The 18,012-nt window shown below is 36.8% G+C and overlaps 1 protein-coding gene across 5 annotated transcripts in view; it reads right to left on the minus strand.

Moving 5' to 3' along the window:
- Nucleotides 1-18,012, minus strand: part of DIAPH3 (diaphanous related formin 3) — a 510,352-nt gene that overhangs the window by 439,794 nt on the left and 52,546 nt on the right. For all 5 annotated transcript variants that reach the window (XM_045478449.1, XM_045478422.1, XM_045478414.1 and 2 more), the window contains one exon: nt 2,657-2,761. In XM_045478449.1, coding sequence (XP_045334405.1) covers nt 2,657-2,761 — 105 coding nt within the window. The remainder of the gene's footprint in view (nt 1-2,656; nt 2,762-18,012) is intronic.

Genomic DNA, 18,012 nt, shown 5'->3' on the forward strand with positions numbered 1-18,012 from the left:
CCCTCCTAGGAAAAGTCACCATCCTCCCAGCACTAATTAAAGGAGTGAAGGCTTTAATCATACTTTAGATAACTAATCTATTTCAATCCTGATAATCTAATTATCTAATTCTAGTAAATAAATTCCAACCTTAGTCCAAAACGATTAGAGGATTAAAGTTTAAAATCAGTGAATGCAAACTGAAATAGATCCACTCTAATGAAGTTCAAAGTCATTTGTTCTTCTGTTAAAACGTCTGTTTGTTATCTGAAATTCAAGAACTAAAATGCACTATTATACCAATGTTTTCTAAACCAATTCTAATAATATAGTATCTCTTGTAATTATATCAAGTAAATTCATACTTGTTGGATTTAAAATTCCCTAACAGGGGGGTCTTCCCTGATCACTCTATGCAGCAGTTCAGTCAGAGGGAGGGTGGGTGAAGGGATGGGTAAAATAAAGGGGATTAAGAGTACACTTATTGTAATGAGCACTGTAATGAGTATAGAACTGGTAAATCCTACTGTACATCTGCAACTAATGTAACACTGTGTTAACTATATTTCAATTAAAAAAAAAAAAAAACAGTTGTATTATCTCCAATCCCCCTGTTTTTCCCACATTACATTTCGCTTATTATACGTTTGTGTGTTTCTGTTGTGTATATCCTATGTTACTCCGTAGGCCACGATGATTGACCATCCTGGTGCTTCAACTCCATTGCCTAAAATATTGCCTGATATACAGACACTTAATAAATGTGACACGGACTCACTAACAGTCAACTTGAATTTTCAAACATAAATCCGGGGCACCTGGGGGGCTTAGTCGGTTAAGCGTCCAACTCCGGCTCAGATCATGATCTCGTGGTTGGTGGGTTTGAGCCCTGCATCAGGCTCTGTACTGACAGCTGGGAGCCTGGAGCCTGCTTTGGGTTCTGTGTCTCCCTCTCTCTCTCTGCCCCTCCCCTGCTCACCTTCTCTGCCCCTCCCCTGCTCACGTTGTCCCATTCTCTCTCAAAAGTAAGTAAATATTAAAAACTTTTTTTAAAAGGCTGACATTAACTTTGACAGAAACCCATGGGGGAGGGTAAGGAAAAAAAAAAAATGAGGTTAGAGTGGGAGAGAGCCAAAGCATAAGAGACTCTTGAAAACTGAGAACAAACTGAGCATTGATGGTGGGGGGGGGAGGAGGTGGTGGGAGGGAGGGCAGGGTAGGTGATGGGCATTGAGGAGGGCATCTTTTGGGATGAGCACTGGGTATTGTATGGAAACCAATGTGACAATAAATTTCATATATTAAAAAAAAAGGTTTAAAAAACATAAATCCAAGTACATCAGTAATTATGGCATAAGGATTTCAACAGCGAGAACAAACAAATCACAAAGAAAAAAATAAGAAACGATTGCTACAACCACCAGTGCTACCACAAGACACAGCCACCAGTTATAAAACCGGTTATGTTCCAATGATGGCATCAACAATTTAATTCTAACAACAAGCTGATGATATAGATATTAGTCCCATCTTAAGGATGAGGAAATTGAGCATCAGAGGTAAAACAAGATGCCCAATATCAAAGGGATGATAAGTCATCCGAAATACAAGTGCTCTGACTCTTAAATCCCTAATTCTAATTTGTGATGTCCAGGTAGCATTAAGGGACAAAAAGCAATTTTTGTCACAACAGCAGGATACAGCACCCATCTACATAGAGAGCCAAAAAAAAGTATAGTACTCAGTGATTTGAACAACTAAACATCAGAATGCCAAACCTGAGACATGTTTAAAAATTAAACATCACTTGAGTCTGTCTTCCCAAACAAAGGCCTCCAAGTCACTAACTGGTCTAGGAGATAAATGGAGTTAAAGTATAAGTAACTTATATTCTTGTAACCTGGTCTTTGGTTAAAGTATCCGGTGAAAAGTACAGTGTGTTAAGTCATTTTTCTCTAATCCAATTCTATTTTAAATTCAGCCAAAATCATTTTCTGCTGTCTTTCTGATTGCTTCTTCATTAGCTTCCATTTCTAGATTTCATCGAATCCATTTATTCAATTTTTATATGACTGGTCAAGCTCATTTGTTGTCCCACGAAATAAATATAATTGATTCTGTGTGCCAGTCATGGTTTCTTAGACATTTACTCATTACTTCCACCCACATATTTCATGTTTCCCTAGAAAACTGGCAGCTGAGTGGACGCTTAATGCTCCTTCCAACGTCTACATTTATAATTTGTTACAAGATAATTTTATCCGTAGGGAAACTCGCATTAAAGAGATGCCTCTAAGCCACTATTATGTGTACTGATTTACGTAGTTAGAATGTCATCAGTCTTACTTTTCTGTAATGCAAATATCATCCTGGTGTATAAGTGACATTAGAGATCAATAGCCATCTGAATCCACTAACAGGCAAAGAAGTCTTGGAGTCAGTAAACCAACCAGTCGGTGTTCCTCACCAATGTGAGGGGCTAAAGGACCACAGCAGTTTTAGAAGCTGTAAGAAGTATTTTCAAATTAAACAAACGTCCAATACTTGTGCCTTTATACACTCAAAAGCCCTCTGATTCCAGTTGCCCACAAACTTAAGCACATCATTAGACAAACGCATTGTTTTCCCCACTGCAGCACGTTCCAGCAGTATCTCTCAACTTGACAGTTTTACTTACTGTCTTGGAAGCAGTATTAATGTACTGCATCACCATTTCTTTTTTGATGCTGAAGTCCTTTTCCCGCAATGGTGCTTTCTTATCTTCATTTAAATTCATATCTTCCTGGAAAACACAATTAAAAAGCCTCATTTTAGAATCTAAGTAGAGCAGCAATTCTACATACCCTACCAACGGAAAATCAATAATTTGTGACTACGGCAGCATTAATTGTTTTGGAATGATTTACGTGTAGTTCTGCCTGGAGGAAAGCAAAGAGCAGGAGACACAGAGAAAAACACGTTCTAGATCATTTTAACAGGTAAAACACCAGAAAATCTTTTTAAATTCGCAACAGGCTAGTAAAATTACACTCTCATCACTAAAGGTAATTAGACAGTTGAAGATTTCTGCCTTTCTTAAGGTCATCTGGATTCACATTTTAAATACACAAACACAAATATAGGTACTTTAAAAAAAAAAAAACAACAACAGTGCACCTGAAGCTATCTTGCACTATTTCTGAAAGAGCTGTTCCATGTATCATAAAAATTAAAAGGTAAATAAGCAAGCACTTTCCTGATTCTGTTACAAGCTCATAGAATCAAATACCTGGTAGAGAGCCTAGCAAAAGGCAAAGCATTCTAGTTTTCTCTTCTCTACCCCTACCAAAAATACCAACTACTTAATTTATTCTAGGTTCCAAATAACATAAAAGTTGCACTCATAAAATGAAGTACCACCTAAAAATCTAACATTTCTCAACAGCACCAATCAAAGGTTAAAGTAACCTGGAGCTCGCTACAGGTCTAATACTAACTAAAAATACAAATCAAGAATATCCACGTAAGTATGAGAATTGCTACCAGTTAAGTTGCTCTCATTAGAGGCCGTTCTGGTAATGGAAAAGGAGCCTAAGGTATAACAGAAATGGCTGAAAAAGGGCTGCTCAGATGGATTTCCTCCAGATAGTAGCCCTTATTTGTAACACACAATAGAACACACTTGAATGTATACCAACTCCATAGCCTCTCAGAAACAGGTGTATAAAAATCAAGAATTCAGATCACCTGTGGAGCCCAGCAGGTTAAATTTATTCTAAGTTTTAGAAGAGTGCTACAATTCATCAGACACTGTAGTTTATGCCTTTAGCTGACTCAGTTTTTGGCTACCCATCCCTTCAAGCACTTAAAAGTCAAAATTTCCTTCATTTCACCTTGATATAAATATTTAAGATCTTAGAAGTTGTTCAACTTGACACTCTAATAAAAGGTAGTAATTAGTAATGTCACTCCCGGCTGTTCAGGTTAGAAATATCCTATTATGTGAATAATGGTTTGTTTTGTTCCTTTTCCCCCCCCCCCCCCCCCCCCCCCTCTAAGCCTGGGACTCTTAATAGGCCTTAAGACCACTTAGGATTTTAGAAAGGTCTTGGGATATTCTGGTCGTCAGTGACTTGAGATGAAGTTACCAGTATTCATCAAGGTATATTAGACATTCTTCAACACATGGGCTAATCCTACACAATGAGAAACTGTCTTGTGTCCCACAGAGAGAGACACACATCTTGAAAAAGAAAATTTTGTTTAAGCCTAGAATAACTCAATAGAATTAAATGTACAATGGCATTAATATGTAAGTTGTTACAGATGAAATACTTTGCATTATGTGATTTTAATATTTAATATTCTAATATAGCTGCAAGTTATAGTACCACTGGGTGTATTTGTTGTTGTTTTTGTTTGTTGTTTGTTTTTAAATAAGCTTTATCATCAGTTGTGCTCTATTTTTGAAATTTGGGTACCCCAGGACAACACTGCTTGTGGTATTTGAATCACTAGAACAGCACAGCTACATAAACCGGCACCATAGCTGTTGTATGCACGAGGCGAAGATTCAAGAATGACTTTATTATACCTTCTTCAGCAGTCATGGCCAATTGTTTATATTGAAATATATGTTGAATATTTATTACAGTGAGGTATTAAGTGTGTTGTTGAAATTATGAGTGTAGGTAGTTTATATTACCTATATAGAATTTCGTTGGAAGAAAGTAATGGGGAAGTTACAGGGAAAGTAATGGGAATACTGGTTACAAAAAGGCAGGGTACTTAAGAGTACTGAGAACCCCTGTATTAAATTATTCACTGTATTTTTATTTTCTTTCTAATGGCCAAGCATGGCCCAGCCTCTTTCACCAGCAAATTAAAATATGTAGTAAATACAGAATGCTAACAAACTACAAAATCCTTTAGTTGTGGCTGAAATCAAAATAAAATTTTAAGATATACACTTTTAAAAAGTTTACTGCCTTCTTTTTGGAAAGGCATATTCAAGATGACAGGAGCTCATACACAATAGTGGTATATTTAGAATTAAGGAAGAGACTCAGGGTTCTCCCAACTTCTTTCCACTGTCTTATTCCACCTCTCTTGTCTAAATACGGCAGTCACTTCATGACAGTCCCTGTTTTAAAACAAAAAGGGGGGAGACTGGGTGGCTCAGTCAGTTGAGCGTCCAACTCTTGATTTCGGGTCAGATCATAATCCCAGGGCCGTGGGATCAATCCCCGTGTCCACTCCACGCTGAGCATGGAGTCTGCTTAATAGTCTCTCTCCCTCTGCCTCTCTCCCCTGCTTGCACTCTAAAATTTAAAAAAACTAAAAGTAAAAAGAAATAAAAATAAAAGCAAAAAGGAAAATGAAGGAAGGACACTGAAAGTTTCGAATCAGCTACATAGTACCGCAGACCTTTCTCATTAGGCATGTAACTCACAGGTGGTCATTCTCTACATGTCCAGAAACCAATGGCACTGGAAAAAGAAACTGCCATTTACAAAGGGAAAAAAGGATATATAGGAGCAATGAAAAGGAAAAATATATATTTGTGTATAAAAAAAAAAGTGCAGTATTTGTAAAATAGATTTTTATCTCACAAAGAAAAAGGCTGAAAGGAGAAAGCCCTATTGGACTTTGGCGCTGAATTTCAGCAGGGGGCGGGTGGTGGGGGTGGGTGTCTACAAAGTCCTTGAAAAATGTATTGGAAGCTTTTTCCTAGCTAATGCACATCTATATAGGGGGAGAAAAAAGTTCTTTCTTTCTACCCTTCATAGGTTCTTCTAGTTAAACTAGGAATTAAATTGGCATGAGGCTGATCAACAGGAGAAAAATCAAATTTAATTCATACATACAAGAACCCCACATATAAGAAAGATTCCAAGACAGAAAGGTAAAATGAGGTTTATATGCCATATCGAGCTGAGGCATGGGATAGGAGCCTGGGGTTTCCAAGGGGAGGAGGGCAATTCACAGGGCAATAAGAGGTTTGGTAATTAGGTATTTGTTCTGCTATACAGATGGGTCACTCAGATAAAACTTCTCTCATAGTAATACTTTGGGAAAGACTCTCAATTTACATTCTTCTAGGTGGTTCAGACAGGGGCAAAAAAGTTTCTCTTGAGCCCTCCAGGCCTCAGTTGCCTTCAACTCCAGTAGTCCACATGCCAAAGTGGAACAGTTTGGGGAAACTTGCTCTGAATCCCTTCAGTGTCTTTAATTCCAGAGGAGCTAAGCTGAGCATCTCTGAGGGCTATCTAGGAAACTAGAGTTAGGGGTGAGGGGTGGAATCAGGGGAGAGCAAGCATTTTCATTCAATAACCCCCTGCCTTAAGGGAAAATCTTCAATGTGAGAATTTGAGCATCACATAGTCTAAGCTCCATGTGTTACAGGATAAAAAATACAGGCTCACAGAAATCGCATGACTTTTCCTAGCAAGGTGGCTATTAGAAACACAAGCCCTGGAGCCCAGACTACCAGTCCAGGGCAGTTTCCTGGTAATTATAAGAGGTCCCTTGCAAATAAGTCAACCATTTTCATGTTACTCAGTTTCCATCTGCTCAAAATGATCACACAGTAGCCCTACTGTCTTTGGTCAGGTTCCCAAGAGGTACTGTGTGAGACAAGGATCCTGGTGCAGATGACTAACAGAGGGGATGCCCTCAGGATAGGGGAATAAAAAAAAGCAAGACAGAGCAGGGGAAAGAGACTTTTGAAAATATTGCTTCAGCCTGAACTGCATGGCTGTCAGTACTACCTAGAGGGAGAGGACAGTTTGACCCCTCCGAATCAGTCAGCGGATTAGCTACAGGATCCTAGCCCCTGGAACCCAAATCTCCAGATAGGGCAGCTATAAGCTACGAGGAACCAACACTTACCACCTGGAATCTGCGTGCACCAGCCTGATGAAGGTGGTCTTAGAGGGGCACCAGCAGCATCCACAACACCGTTTGAAAATTACTTACTTTCTAATAAGGCTTATTTCTAAGCAGAACTGAGTAATACAGAAACTCATGTCAATGGCCTCAACAAGCAATACAAACCACTGGATTAACCAACTCTTCCATTCAGACCTAGGTTGGGACCCTCTACTACACTGCATAGGTACAAAGTGATGCGCAGGTACAGATTTTAAGAGACCCCTGAAATGTGGTTTACTTCAATGTATCAATGTATTGAGATATATGTAGGGAATTCATTAAATATCTATTATAAACACCAAACAGGAAATATACAGAACTCATAATTGCAAAAAACCAGATGAGTAATTTGAATGAGGTTAATATTTTGTAGGTAGGACATTAAAGTTTTCCCACTTACAAAACAGATATTTATTAGCTGGCAATATTTAGCTGAATAGATCTCAAAAATATTTATGCAGTTACCAAATCAAAACTTTGTCTGAAGAGTATTGTTGTTAAAGCTCTATTAATATCTTAACAGACATTATAAATTAACTCATTTACAGTGCTACCTTCTTATACATGTTTAACCACAGTTTTGCCTGGGGAAATTGGGAGTGGCAATATCAAAAACCAATTTTCTCTCAGTTAATTACTTTCTAATTAAAAACTCACCTTAATTGAACCACTGTGCTGTTTTACTGTGGGAGTCTGACTGGAACTAAAGATAGATTTTAGACACAAAAAAATACTGCCAAAAAGAAACCCAGATCAAGGGGCTTTCAAAATAAGGATTCTTCAGAAGGATCAAGGTCAGGAAAGATAAGGAAATGTCACTGATTGCAGGGGACTAAGGATACAGAGTAAACTAAATGCAAGGTGTGATCCTGGATTGGATCCTAGAAGAGAAAAAGCACAAGTAGAAAAACTGGCAAAATCTCAATAATGTAATTTCATTAGTAGTGTACCAACATTTCTCAGTTCTAATAACTGAACTCAAGTTATAGAATGTGTTGACATTTGAGGAAGTAGGGTGAAGGGTATATAAGAACGGTCTGTGCTCTTTTTGCAACCCTTCTATAAATCTAAGGTTGCTTCCAAGTAAAGCTTTTCTAAGACTAAATTGAAATATTCATAAAACTTGTCATAAAAATAATTTTCGAAGTATGAAAAAAATGGAACATCCTTCATTCTTAAAAAAAATATTTTTAAGACTACTAAATACAAAGAGCAAGTTTGCAGTATACTTGGCTACAATAAATACAGACTTGATTAAGGGGAAGTACACACACACACACACACACACACACACTATCAAAACAAATATCTGGGACTACTAACAAAGACATAGGTATCAGAATTCCATTCCAAATCTAAAGGTTAGGCACTCTTTGGAATTTTCCAAAACAAAATTCAATCTGTTCGAATTTCTGTTTTCATTCCAAATCTGCTCTGTAAACTGTCCTCATTCTTCCCACAAGACTTTCTACATCTTTTTCCAAGATTTAGTATTCCTAAATAATGGTTAAGTTCTTGCAGGCATCGTGCTAAACATTTATACGCACTCTTACTACATTAACTGTCACTAATAACCCATGGGAGGTATGGACCGGCTTCTCTATATTGAAGAGAGAATGGAGACTTTGGGAAATTCTTTCAGTTGACCATAGTCCTATGCTATTTGAACTGTGGTCTATCTACACTCATCATTCTTATTCCATTATTTATCTCCATTTTCATCTAAAATCCCATTTCCTTTGGGGCTAATGCAATCGGACTTATCACTTATGTTGTCAACAACTTGTATTGACTCCTCTCCCATCCCATGCCTTGCCACCCAGTCTTTAGCTTCTCCACCACCAGCAATCTTTACTTCAACTTTGCTCAACCACAGTCTTCATGACTACACCTAGACCTTTTCATTATCTAAAAATGGTTCTACCTCAGGTATCATCATGTAATGCTCATGACTATTCTCAGACCCTCATTTTCTGTCTTTTCACTTGTCCTACTGCTGGACCACCATAGTGTTGACCTCAATAAGACCTATTTCTTGATCCCTTCCATGTTCTCCTAAAGCAGGTTAATTCTATGGATCATCATTTCCTACATTTACAGAAAAGCCAACTCATTTTTCTTCTCACATTCCCTAAAGTATTTATTTCAAACTTGCCCTTCCCCAAGAGCTATGAAACTACCATTTCTACTATCATTTTCAGTAAGCAAATTTCAATTTCCTCTGTAAAAAGAAAACTTTCAATTTCTCATTTCCCATATTACCAATTTATTTGCACACTAATCTTTCTGTATCAATTCTTGCATCCATCCAAAGATAATTCCATTCATTTATGCTCTGGATCTCCTTTCCTCTCACCTCCTGAAAGGGCATTGCATATCAATTATCCTTTTTCAATTCTGTCTCACTAAATTGTTCTCAGTTGGTTGGGTCTCAATATATAAACATGTTAATCCTTAATGGATTAAAATTAAAAGGAAAAAGCACCTTCCTTCAAACCTAGCTCTCCTTTATATATGGCTTCCTTTATTCTCCTTCACAGGTAACCTTTTAAAGAACTCTTTTCTACACCCGTTGCCACTTTGACAGTGCACAGACCACAGTGGATTTCTTTTCCGGTATTTGTTAAATATGTAAGATGTAACAAAATTTCCCAAACAGAGTTTGCTATTCCTGTTTAGGGACAAAGTAGGAAACTGAGGTCATTTTCTGAAGGATGGAGCTGGAGCTAGAGATAATACTCACATCCCTAGCTGACAATACGAACAAACAAGGTCCAGCCCCAGAGATGGATTCTTTAGGCAGTTCTAGTAACACAGGTATTCAAACATGGCCAAGCTGAAATCCTCAATGTTTCCAGGGAGCACTAGCAGAATCACACACAACCTCAGTGACCTGGAACCAGGGTGGCATCTGGCCGAAGAGTGAACAGAGCTGAGATCTTAGAGACTTCACTCAAATTGTGGGAGTTTCTGTGATGCACTGTATCCACAGAGAGGAATGAAGGAATATACCTTCTCTAAACTGCATGAAGATACCAAATGGGTCAATAGCAGCCCTGACCTGGAAGCCAGGTGAAAGGAATATAGTCAAGTCAGCAGCTTTTAAAATACTGCAAGGGATTCTTCCTAAGTGTTGGATGGGGCCAGAAATTTCCACAAACAAGAAAGTCTGAAGTTTGCTACTATATTTTACACACCTTGACTCCATCCTAGACTGACAAAATACTAATAAAAATAACTACTTTCCATGTTTTCTTGGCAAAACTGAGGTGAGGGTGTGAAATAATCTTAATACTTCCTGCACATACATGCAACTAGTTAGAGCACTAAGGAGCAATCGAGCGAAGAATGGCAAACAGAATGGACACATATTCCACCAAGTTACAAACATTTGACTCACTATTTTCATTCATGGATGTGGATTTTACAAGACAGCATGCTCATTAAATTTACATACATCAAGTGGAGTGGGATAGTTAACACCATGGAGAGTCAGATTAAATTTAAAATGATTGACTATTCAGAGAATTAAGCGAATATGTACAAGCAGCAAGTTGAAGAGGGTCAGGTTTGAGGCAATTCACCCAGAGAGGAAAAAGCAATTCACCCAGACAGGCAGAGGCATGACGAGATAGAAAATGGATGCTGCAAAGACAGGATCGTCATAGACCAAAACATTCATATTGATCAATAAGCATAATATCAGAAGGTAAAAACTGGAAGCACAGCAATAGCAAGGCAAACATTAATTCTTATTAAGTCAAAAGAAATCATCTCATTTGAATAGTGTATTCGATTTCTGTTTCATGGGTTAAAACCAATGGAATTGTTCCTGGAAACAGTCTGTTTTGGTAACATTTTATCATGACAGCTATGAATTGGTTAAGCATTTTAACAGGTCCACAAGATTCCCTAATTACTTCTCCTGAGACTTCAGATCTCAACATTCTATAAGCACAATTTTACCCATTTCTTCTAAAAGTGTTCTTCTGTTCTTAACCACATTGGAATTCATCTTCCATACCACATGTCAAAGGTCCTGCTAATGTTTATCCCTACACTAAGGTAGTATTTAGTGAAAGATTTCATGATCTTATTCCAGGTCATTATAAACACTCATAGTACACACAAACTGAATCTATCTAGTTCTGTAATTTGTTTTATTCTTAGGTTAGGTTTAGAAAACCTTCATGAGATAAATACCTTGGAAAAAAGAGCTCACAATTAAGTGTATTACTACTTCATATTCAACATGTCCATAAATATGCTAACATTACAGAACAGCTTATCTTTCTTTTGACCATCATTTTTTACTGTGTTCTTATACAGTAACCTTTTTTATATATAAATGTGATTGTAGAGAAGTTATATTTTTTGGTTTTCCCACTAGTAAGGCTGGATTTTCACTGTTCTAGCCACAGTATCTTTACTCAATCCCCATTAAAATTAATAGGAATTCAGATAGCTAGCTCATTAAAAGGATGGCAGGCATAAAACAGCATTTATCCAGAGACTGACAAAGAACTCACATATAATGTTCGACCAAATACTCTAACTGAAGCTTATGGCAAGTGTAAACTATCTTAATTTGAAACCAAATTTAAATCTGTCCTAGAGCCGTTATCAAAGAACAAAAAAAAAGAAGAAACTCATGCATTGCTTTTCTTCCATATACTTTAAGTTTTAGCCGAATAGACAAGAAATGAAATTAACATGCAGAGAGCTGCACAACTAATTTATTTTGAAATATCATCTTGCTGGAACTGTTCAAGCATATACCTAAGCATCTATAATCACAAACAATGGTTATGTGATCTTTTAGATAAGAACACAGCTACTGATAAAAGTTTTTATTTGCTTTTCAACTTTTCTAAACAAATGGCTATTTCTTCACAAATTACATGAAGGATCGTCAGTGGACTGAAGATACAAAAGCCAACTTTTCTAGAGATGAAACAAGACTGAGAAAAAGCCCTCACAGTTGGAAAAGAACGGACTTGCACACTTCCGCATTGGTGAAAGAGCATGCTTAAACATTATCATAACACTTATTCTTTTTAAAATTCCCCTAACCATTTTTATTGGTTCAGTGAACTCCCACCAGGCAAAATCCAATGCTCCTAAATCATTTATTTTCTCACTTATCTGGATCCAAAGAGAAACAACTAGGCATTGACATTATTCCCCCCTGACAAACACAGCCAATGAATCAACTTGACAGTTGCCTTATACTTCTATACTCTTTTCTTCTTCCTCCTCCTCCAGTTTGGATTATTATTCCGATTGCTTTTAAACCACCTTTCCCTAAATTTTTCAATTTCTACCTAAAGGAAAGGGAAACGGTAACAACTAATAGATCAAAATGAACCATTCCCATGCAACCACTCTCATTTTATCTGGCCAGCCCTAAATATACTTTTTAAGTTTTTAAGAAATAAAAAATGCTCATGATAGAAGTAGATTTGTAAAGAATGCTAATACTTGAAATAAGCTAACTGCTAGTAGCAATCTATAGCAGTCAATAAACAGAGAGTTAACACAAAAGAGTCTTTGTTGGTTTCTCTTTTCATTCCAATTCCTGGGTAAGATATCACTTACACATCCAACACAATAGGCATTCATTTATATGACTAAAGAAAGAGCTGTGTATAAACCCTTAACACGAAGGATTAAGGAGAAAAAAAAAATGACAGGGAAAGAAAAAGGATAAACTGTCCTTCACAAGTACCCACAGAGAGGAATAGAGTTAGCAAGATGAACATTCCTCCCACCAGCTGTACCGTGTAAGTATCAAACATATGTAGGTGGTTATACTTGACTTTTTACTTGATTTTATACTTTTATACTTGACCACATAGGTGGTCACACTTGATTTTATCAGTTCACCTGAGCTCTTATTTCTTCGTCTGGACCTTAGGTTTCAAATACATCTGAATAAAGCCAATAAGGACAAAAAGACATCTCAATATTTAACTGTCCGTGTACTAATTTCTATCATGTCATTGCTTAAACATGTGTTTACCAAGGTAGAAACAAACTCCACAATACAAGCAATATGCACCATGAGGGCACTAGGGAGATGGATATGAATCAAGTTAAACATCCATAGTCCACTAAAATATAGTTCTTAGAAAAAGTTTTTATACCAAAATTCTCATTAAAGAAGTTCTTCTAGTTCTCATAAATCAACAAGTAAAACAGAAATATCAGGGTCACTCATTTAGTCAGTAATGGAGGAGATATTCTGTTTAATTAAAAAAAAAAAAAAAGCAGGGGTCAAATATCTACCCTAAGGGAAGGCCAGTCTAGTGAGGAGCTAACCTTAACTCTAGTCACTGAAATACAAAACGAAAGGAGACCTCTACTAAACACTTTAGTAACAGAAAAATAGAACATATTAATTTGTTTTCTAGGGTTTTTAGAAAAAATCTTTATAGAACTGATCATGTTTCACCTTCATTTTGACAGCAGAAGATGACATTGTTAAGAAAGTGGAGCCCCGGGGTGCCTGGGTGGCTCAGTGGGTTGAGCGTCCAGCTTCAGCTCAGGTCATGATCTCGCGGTTCGTGAGTTCGAGCCCCACATCGGGCTCTGTGCTGACAGCTCGGAGCCCGGAGCCTGCTTTGGATTCTATGTCTCCCTCTCTCTCTGCCCCTTCCCTGCTTGAGCTCTGTCTCCCCCCTCTCTCTTGAAGATAAATAAACATTAAAAAAAAAAAAAAAGGAAAGTGGAGCCCCTACTGGGTAGGTACATAGAAATTGTGAGAGTAGCTTCTCAGTTCCCTATCTCAGAGGTTATTGTGTTTGGAATGAAATCTCAGATTTGAAAAACATTTAGAACTTTCAAGTACATGGTTTTAACCTTTTTTTTTTTTATTGTAGAATTCTACTCAATATAATAAAGGAATAAGAAACAAGTTTTTCACAAATATTCTGATTGGACACAAAAAATACGAGGCATTCAACAAACAGAAACTAATGAGAATTCCATAATGTTACTAGATACCAAAATTCATCAACAGAAATTGACAATATTAGTTAAAAGATTTTTTACAGCTAGTTATATATTAGAAATAAACTAAAGAATAAACCTAATAGAAGATGTGCAAGGCCCATAGGGAGAAAAACCATAAATTTTTACGTTTAGGAACTGAAAATATAAATAGAGATAACATATACAATATTCACAGATGGAAAAACTTAATATCACAAAAGTATCCACTTTGCCTAAATCAGTAAATTCACTGAAATTCCAATCAAGAACCCAACAGGGTTTATAGTGTAACTTAACTGATTCTAAAATTAATATAAAAACACAAAGTCTCAAGAATAGCCAAGACGATTTTGAATCGAGGGAGGGGGTCTTAGATACCAAGGCTTATTATACAGCTATAGTAATTAAGACAATGGATGTAAGTGAGAGCCAGACAAATAGACAAATGGACAAAATCAAGCCTCCAAAACAAACCCACATATGTGCAAAAACTTGATGTTTACCACTGGAGGTATTACAAATGAAGGATAAAAAGGACTATTAAATCAATGCTGCTAGAAAAACCAGTTATCCATGTAGAAAAAAAAAAAAAAACTGGATCCATATCATATAGACATAAAGATACAGAATCCTGAAATACAGAACAGATTTATGATGTCAGGATAGAGAAGGATTTCTTAAATATACAAAAAGCAAAGACCATAAAGAGATGGATAAATTGGACCATAGTGAATTTTCCATTTCTGTAGTCTAATCCATCTACCCCTAAAGAAAGTAAAAAGACAAGACTCAGCCTGGGACAAGATACTTTACAGCTTTTAAACAGATACAAACATAAATCCAGATAGGTGACAAATTCTACAATTTAAAAAAAAAAAAAAAAAAGACAAAAAACCCCAGTTACAAAACAGGCAAAAGATATGAACAAGTAATTTACAAAATAAACCAAAGGGCCAATAAATGTGTGAAGAGATATTCAAAATTCTTATGACCATTAAAAACTGACTTGTTTAAAGTATGAGGTAACCTGTTTACAACTCACAGATTTACACAATTAAAAAGTTTTATAGTACCAATTCAAATTCAGAGACCTACAAATTAACCAAGAGGAATCTTCAAAAATGTCAAATTTATAAAATACAAGGAGAGACTGAGGACTATTTCAGAACAAAGGAAATGTTAAAAATTTGACAGCTGAATGAAACACAGGATTCTACACTACACTCTTCTTCTATAAAGACCATTTTTGATATTACTGAGGATTAGTTGATAGAAAATGATCACTGTTAAGTTCCTGACTTAGGTGGTTAGAAGGACGTCCTTATTTGTAGGGACTAATACTAAAGAATACTAAAGAATTAAGAGATTATGGGGCATGGAGTCAGCAACTTACCACCAAATGGTTAGGAAAAAAGTTTCTATGCATTGGTCATTATTATACAGAAAAAGTTTAACATAGGAATGAAACCATCAGGTTCAGGTTAATGTTCACCTTTGGGAATTAAGGGAAAAAATGGAATGAAGAGTATACAAGGTACTTCAATTATATCTGTGGTGGTGGTTGTTAGATTGTGTTCTATTTTTTGTGTATTTGATTCAACATTACACAGTGAAAACTGTTTCAAAATCAAACTGTGAATACCTTTACTACTACCTACATCTCCCTACATTAGAAGCCAATATATGTGTTAAACAGGTCATCTAAGCTCTTAATACCAGCAGACACCTCAAGCACATACTTAAGGGATAATGATGGCATTTTATAAATGTGCTCTCTACTACATTAGAGAAAGGCTGACAAACACCTTCCCAAGAAACGATTAGGCCATCAATACTCAAACTTAAGTACTTTGTGCAATCTTAGGGGACCATTTCTTCCATACTTACAAATGATGACAGGAAATCCAGAATTTGAAAACTTTGTCAGAATAATTTTATCATCATTGGCACTGATTTAACGTCTGTTAATGATCACATCTAGATAGAGGACCATTCTTGCATAGCTTTCATTCTCTCAAAGAGAAGATATCAAAACAAACAAGAAGAGGTGAATGCATAAAATTTCTCTTCCTATTCATTTTAAGGTTTTTGTCTAATTTGGAAAACTGGCAATTAAAGCTAATTTCCACCTAGACATAGAATTACAGGTAAAAAGAAATGTGGGATCTTAGAAATCTTAAAGGTTAGGAAAATGCACTTAATAGGCAATTGTTTAAGATAAACCAGTTGAATGCTGCTGCATGGGTTTAATCTAGTGGGAAGACCTATCGGAGTAACAAAGGATAAGTTCTACAAGGGATTTATACACAAGCAGCTGTGAGGCAGGTTTAATGAATGCTAGGTCTGATAGGACATGGGAAAGGGTCTGAGAAGAGTCATGTCTGGGCCAGGATTTACAGTAATGAATAGCAGTCATGGAAGGGTGGCTGGAAGGCCAGTGCATTAGCCCGGGGAAGAGGTAATGAAAGGTTCAACAGAGGACAAACAAAATCAGGGCCTAAGAAGGACAGAAATGAATGGATGTGACCAATGCCTGAGGGGAATCAGAAAAGATTCCCAGATCTCAGTGTGGGCTCCTGAGAGAGAACTAAGCAAGGAGCAGTTTGGTGGGGTATTTTTCATTTTGTTTAAAAGAACACGACAGAAAGGGGAGGTCAACACAATGGGAACATAGGTCATTACCAACATCAGTACCCCCTACAAAGGCCATTAACTATTCATAGGCAAGACAGCACTGTGAAAATCCCAGAAACCAGGAGTAAAGGTAAAACATGCCCCCGACTGAAGAGATGGATAAAGACAATATTAGAATCACATAAACAGGACACCTAAAGGAAACCAAGTTCGTTCCAGTAACTGATCCTAAAGAACTAGAGGTCTATCAACTGGCCAAAAACTGAGAATAATCCTCTGTAAAGAGTTAAGAGTTCTTCAAGGGGCACCTGGGTGGCTTAGTCAGCTGGGCATCTGACTCTTGATGTGGGCCTAGGTCATGATACCAGGGTGGTGGGATTGAACCCCACATTGGACCCAGTGCTAAGCATGGAAGCTGCTTAGGATTTTCTCTGCCTTGTTCACTCTGGCCCTTTCCCCCACATGCTCTCACTCTTAAAAAAAAAAAAAAAAAAAAAAAAAAATTCTACAAAAACAGACAACTAAATGAAATTAGAAGGTATATAAGCAAAATTAGTTCAAAGAACTAAAACCATCAAAAAAAAAAAGGCGAAGTCAATATATTCAAAGGTCAGTCATTTGAAATTATCTACTCAAAGGAGCAAAAAGAAAATAAAAAATACCTATGGGACATCAACAAGAGAAACAAAATATCCACTGTGGAAATCTCCAGAGAAAAGAGAAAGGTACAGAAAGTCTCAAGTGATAATGGCTGAAAACTTCCCTAACTTGGGGTGAGAAATAGACATCCAGATTCAAAAGGTCCAAGGACTTCCAAAAAAGTTGAACCCAAAAGGGGCTATGCTGAGACACATTATAATTAAATGGCCAAAAGTAACAAAGAATTTGGAAAGCCTGAAGGGACTAGTCACAAATAAGGGAGCCCCTGAGGCTATTAGCAGATTACCCTGCAATATATTTATATATATGTACACAAATATATATAAATCTATATACATTTATATATAGATTTATATTTATATATAGATTTATATATATAAAGGAGATTATATACATAATACATATATAACACAATGTTAGATGTCAACTATATCTCAATAAAGTTGGAAAAATATCAAAAGAAACTGATGAGGTCAGTTTCTGGTTTCTTGAGGTGTATATCTTTTACAGAGTTTGATTATAGCTGCTCTTCTGAAGACACAGCAAAACATCAGACTACTGGGGAGATGCCAACATAAAAGGGCTCCCATCCCCCATGAGAAATGTGTAGGGAACCAAAAAGGATGAAGAAAAAGCAAGAGGGCCAGAGGCAATACCTTGAAGAAATACAAATCAGAAAAGGAAACCTGGAAACTGGTAAAAACGGGCCAGAGAAGAGGAAAATCCGAAGTAAAGGAGTGTCATGGTAGCTAAAGGAAAAAGTAATGCAGACAGGAGGGAGTGGTCAGCAGTATTACAGGTAAAATCGGACAACTAGGAGGGCACTTACAGTCA

This window comes from Leopardus geoffroyi, chromosome A1 (assembly GCF_018350155.1).
Source record: "Leopardus geoffroyi isolate Oge1 chromosome A1, O.geoffroyi_Oge1_pat1.0, whole genome shotgun sequence".
Taxonomy (NCBI): domain Eukaryota; kingdom Metazoa; phylum Chordata; class Mammalia; order Carnivora; family Felidae; genus Leopardus; species Leopardus geoffroyi.